This window comes from Cannabis sativa, chromosome 3 (genome assembly GCF_029168945.1).
Source record: "Cannabis sativa cultivar Pink pepper isolate KNU-18-1 chromosome 3, ASM2916894v1, whole genome shotgun sequence".
Lineage (NCBI taxonomy): Eukaryota > Viridiplantae > Streptophyta > Magnoliopsida > Rosales > Cannabaceae > Cannabis > Cannabis sativa.
Genome location: NC_083603.1, coordinates 41,969,788 through 41,974,917, shown reverse-complemented (window position 1 = coordinate 41,974,917; position 5,130 = coordinate 41,969,788). Strand labels below are relative to the sequence as shown.

Here is a 5,130-nt window from a genome sequence, read left to right as displayed (position 1 = left end):
TGTTCAGGGACGAGAAAAAAGAGAAAGAGATAATATAAAAAGGGTTTCGTTTTGGTTTTGGACTGTATCTTTGCTTACGTGGCGATTCTAAACAGGCCCCAGTCGGCAGGTCTACGTGGCAGATACCCAGGATGTCAGTTATTAAAATCTCCACCTCACCTCACCTTAATAGCAAAGTATCTTTTTTACCGTGTCCGTTAAAAAAAAAAGGAAAAGAAAAAGCAACCTACCCAGTTCCGATAAACATGGGTTAATATTCCGGATTTGCCCCTAACAATGAGCTAGTATTACGGTTTGACCGGATCTCTGCTTTCTGTTTTTTAAAAGCAAATCAAGTAATAAAGAACAAGGGCCTTTTAGGTAACCGAATCTCTCTCTCTCTCTTTCCTTTCTTTACTCATCTGAGGTCGATTTTTTTTCCGTTTATTAATTAAATAAATAAATAATAATTAATTATTTTCTCTCTCCTAACCCAACCAAACCCTAAATAAACCCCACCATACATCCTTGCCACCTCTATTGCATGCCATTTTGTTCATTTCTTCTCTCCCATTAACTTTCTCTTATACCTCTCCTACTCTCTCTTTTTTTCTATATTCTCTCTCGAAAAACCAATACTCAAACGGAACCAAGAACAAGAACCAAAACCCAAAACGCATACACTGTGATCGATATATAATATCATCAAATATTATAAAGGCAGGCCTTTATCATCTATGGCTGTTGAAGCTCGTCACCTTAATCTCTTTCATTCTCATCAACTCATTGCCAACAGGTACTAATTAATCTCTTCGTCTTCTTCTTTTTCTTTTCTGTATGTGTTTGTGAAATTGTAAAGCTGATTCAAAATGGTGATTATTATTGTTACAGAGAAATGATGAATAATCCAATTGAAGCTAATACAAATATGTATAACAGTACTACTACTCAGATGGGATATCACGGAGGTCTTCCTCTACCGACTGAGACTCTCCTTCCTGTGTACAATCCCATGTACAACGATTCATCGGTTCCTCCTCCCAAGACGGCCAAGAAATCCGATAGCGGACTTACTTACAATATTCCGACAACGACGACGACGTCGTTTTCTAGAAAACGGTCTAGAGACTCATCTGCAGCCATTAACAACGTCAATCCTTCATTCCTCTCTTTTCCTCCTTGTACCTCCACAACAACTACTCAACCGATTCATTATTACAAGAACTCCTCTACTTCTCCGTTTTCGTTTCTCGGTGAAGATTTCTCTTATCAAATCCAGCAACAGCAATTCGACCTCGATCGCCTTATTTCTCAACATGTAAGTATTATTAATAAGAATTAAGAAACTATCTTCTTCTTCTTCTTATTTTTCTGTTTACAAATTTATTAATGGTTTTTTTTTTTCATTATTGTTCTAATAAATTCAGATGGAAAAAGTGAGGATCGAAGTTGATGAAAGGAGGAAAAAACAAGCTCGGAGAATAATGGAGGCAATAGAGATAGGAATGATGAAGAGACTAAAAGCCAAAGAAGAAGAGATTGAGAAGATTGGGAAGTTAAATTGGGCATTAGAAGAAAGAGTAAAGACATTATGCGTAGAGAATCAAATATGGAGAGACTTAGCACAAACCAATCAAGAAACCGCCAATGCTCTCAGAACAAATCTCGAACATGTATTAGCACAAGTCAAAGACAACAACAATCACAACAACCGCAATACTCGCTGCGTCGCCGGAGCCGGTGCCGGATTATTACCAGAAGACGTAAACATCGATAACGAAAACGACGAAGACGAAGACGATGACCTTCAACCCAACACATTGGCAGCCGCACTAGCTGACGATGCCCAATCTTGTTGTGGCGAAAACGACGACGTAATAGAAACAGGAGCAGTATTAGGAGAGTGGAGGAGTACATTAAACGACGTCGTCAATCATAATAACAACAAAATAGATGTCGTTGATTTGGAAACGACAAGTAACGTGAGGTGTACGACAACCAGTAATAATACTACGAGTACAATCAATCACAATAGGCTTTGCAGGAATTGTGGGAAGGAAGAGTCATGCGTGTTGCTTTTACCATGTAGACATCTCTGTCTTTGTACTGTGTGTGGTTCTTCTCTTCACACTTGCCCTATCTGTAAATCAACCAAGAATGCTAGTGTCCATGTTAACATGTCCTAAAACCAACAACAAATTGTTTCATTTCATAGATCAAAAAAAAAAAAAAAACACTTAACACCAAAATTTTCATCAATACAAATATTTTGGTTTCTTTTTCCAATTCCATTGTGTATATATTTTTCTTATTTTATTTCTTATTAAAATATTATTTACGGGTAAGTGTGCGCAGGTTAGTAAAAATGAGTGCACATGTTAGCAAGTTGGGGTGGGTACAGAGTAAATGCCCAAAAGGCAGGGTCAAGGAGTTATATCATTTATGTGTGTCTGTTGTTTTTTTTTTTTATTGGTGTGACCAATGCGCATGAAAATCCGACAAATCTTTTCGAAGGTAATTTTAATGGAGCGTTTACGTCACGCGCTCTGTTTTTGTGGTGGGGTCAACGAGTGGGCCGATAAAGTAAATAACGACAGGTGTGTGGGAAAAGCTGACACGTAGGACGCGCGCAAATGTCGCTGTTGCTGATCAGTGACTGCAACGGCCACACTCTTTTTTTATTTATTTATTTTTTTATTTTTTTAATTTTAATAAAAGGAAAAAGTCCAAGGCTGCCATTAGTGACAAGGGATGAGTCCACTACCACCACCACCACACCACCCCCGAAATTTACTAAATGTACGTTTAAGTTATTAAGCGCCAGCGTTGCGTAATCAAGACGACGACGTTGGACCTGAAAATATCATGGATAAGTGGGACCCATTAATTAGTCCCCTACTCCTCTCTGACCTTATCAGTGGGCCCCACTCTTGGATTCCCAAGGCTTTTTTTTTTTTTTCTCTATTCGATTTCGTAGCAGTAATATATAAATAGTAGCTAGTAGTGGTGAAAAAAAGAATGGTGATAGTGGTTGTACGAGCCGCGGTCTACGTACGTTACTGTGCACCACCATACACACAACCCCACTACTAACGTACTATGATTTTAAATAAATTATTAATTAATAATAAGATGGGAAATGACGGTGTTGTTGTAGTTGTTTGATATGTATAGGTGGCATTGTTTAATTAAATAAAATAAAATAAAACTTAGAATTTTTGGCAGTAATTGTTGTTTTTTTTTTCTTTTAATATAAAAAAATGGTAAAATTATGTTTTGAGGAAGAGAGAAGTACGGTTGTCCTTTGACTCGTATAATAATTACCACGGCAGTAAATGCTGGAGGTTAAAATAGGAAATAATTTTGTCAGGTGTGCTGTTGCACCTGAGCTGCACGTGATTTATTATTATTATTTTTTTTTTGGCAGCAAAATTGAGGTCAATGGTAAGATAAGTAAGAGTTTATTCAGAAAATAATAATAAATATAGAATGGGGTATCTTATCTGGAAATTAATTTTGTTATTTTTTTTTTGGGTGGAAAAATAATGGTATCATATTGAGTTGGAATTTATTTTATAAGTATAAACCTAAATGTGAGACTTGAAGTTATTGTTATTATTAAAAAGAAATTGTTATATTTATTTAATATGTAAGAGGAAGTGGAGAGACCCTTTCATTTATTGGGTCCTACCAATAAAAAAATTAAATAATTAATTACTAAAATGGGAATTCCTTGTCTCATTGAAAAATATAAACCAAACCATTCTTTCATATATCCTAACATTTATTGTTGTCAAGACATTTTTATTTTATTTTAGTTGGCAAGTTGGACTTGTAATTAATTAGCCTTTTATTTATTTATTTATTTTACAAAAATAAAGATACGTACAAAAGCATCTATATATGTATAAGCAATTTAATATTTCCCTAAATAAATTAAATAAATAAATACACATACATACATATTGTCTTGTGATCACTATTTTCATGTGCTTTAAAACAATGAATTTGTACCCATGTTCTTCTTTTTTTAATGGTATCAAATATATATTATATATTACATATTATAATTTATTTTATTTTAGGTTTTACTTCATTTCTAAAATTAAGTAAAGAAGAAAAACATTGTTGCTAATGGTAACAAATGACCATCTTTTGAAAATGAAATTTAAGTGGAATTTATTTATTTTTTATATAACTTAGGTTTGTGGGAAGCAACATTTTTATAATATAAATAAATGGTTATTATTGCTATTAAAAATAAGAGGATTTGCAATGAAGCTTAGTCAAAAGGATTAATCAATTGAATATAAAAGGATTAGTCAAAACGTACGTGCAATGTTAAATAATCTATAATTGGACAAGTTATTGTTGCTATAATTAAAAGCTTTGGTGACATTTGGCCAAATTATTAAACCATATGTAAAATAACGTGTCAATTTCATATATGAGTAACGTTATTAATTAGATTACATTATATGCACGTTATATGAATAGTGAATACATATTTTCATAATTGAGTTTTTTAATAATTACTATATTTGTATTATTTATTTATTTATTTTATGTATGTATGTATTCCTTTAGATATGTTTAAAGTAAAAAAAGTTTGTTTGATTATATAATTTTGTTGAAACTTGTAGCTGGAGGTTAGTGTTGAGAGTAGTACTCATTTTCAATAAGGACAAATAATCAATAGTGAATTTAAATTAAATATTCAAATGGGACATTGAAAGTTACCTTAATTATTATATTTGATGTCCTATTCATATTCATATTCATGTATCATTTAGCTAGCTTGTAACTTCAACTAGATACTTTGATTGGAAAAAGCACCATCATCACAAGTAATGAATTTGGTTTTTTCTATTTTGTTTTCTTCTTCTTTTAATTTTTATTTTTTTTAGTAAAGAAAATATATATATATATATAAAGAAAAGAGTGTACTAATCAATTTCCTTGGTAAAACCTCCTCTAGTCAAAATTATAAGTATGGTAAAGTTTCAATAACAATAAATTATAGCAATAATGATAGTTAATAGTGATAAATACTCAATTACCCAAACCCTTTTCATTAATGTTTTATTTCCTTTGTTTACCAAACCTAGCAAAAGCCAAAAACCTAAAAAAGTAGCCAACAATATTGTGTTT

General features: G+C 32.6%; 1 protein-coding gene across 1 annotated transcript; it reads left to right on the top strand.

The window, feature by feature from the left end:
• Nucleotides 1-320: 320 nt before the first annotated feature.
• On the top strand, nt 321-2,265 carry LOC115709298 (probable BOI-related E3 ubiquitin-protein ligase 3). The gene is made up of 3 exons (XM_030637371.2): nt 321-775; nt 871-1,297; nt 1,407-2,265. Exons 1-3 carry the CDS (start codon nt 717-719, stop codon nt 2,163-2,165), a joined length of 1,245 nt encoding a protein of 414 aa, XP_030493231.1. The 5' UTR covers nt 321-716; the 3' UTR covers nt 2,166-2,265.
• The last annotated feature ends 2,865 nt before the right edge of the window (nt 2,266-5,130 follow it).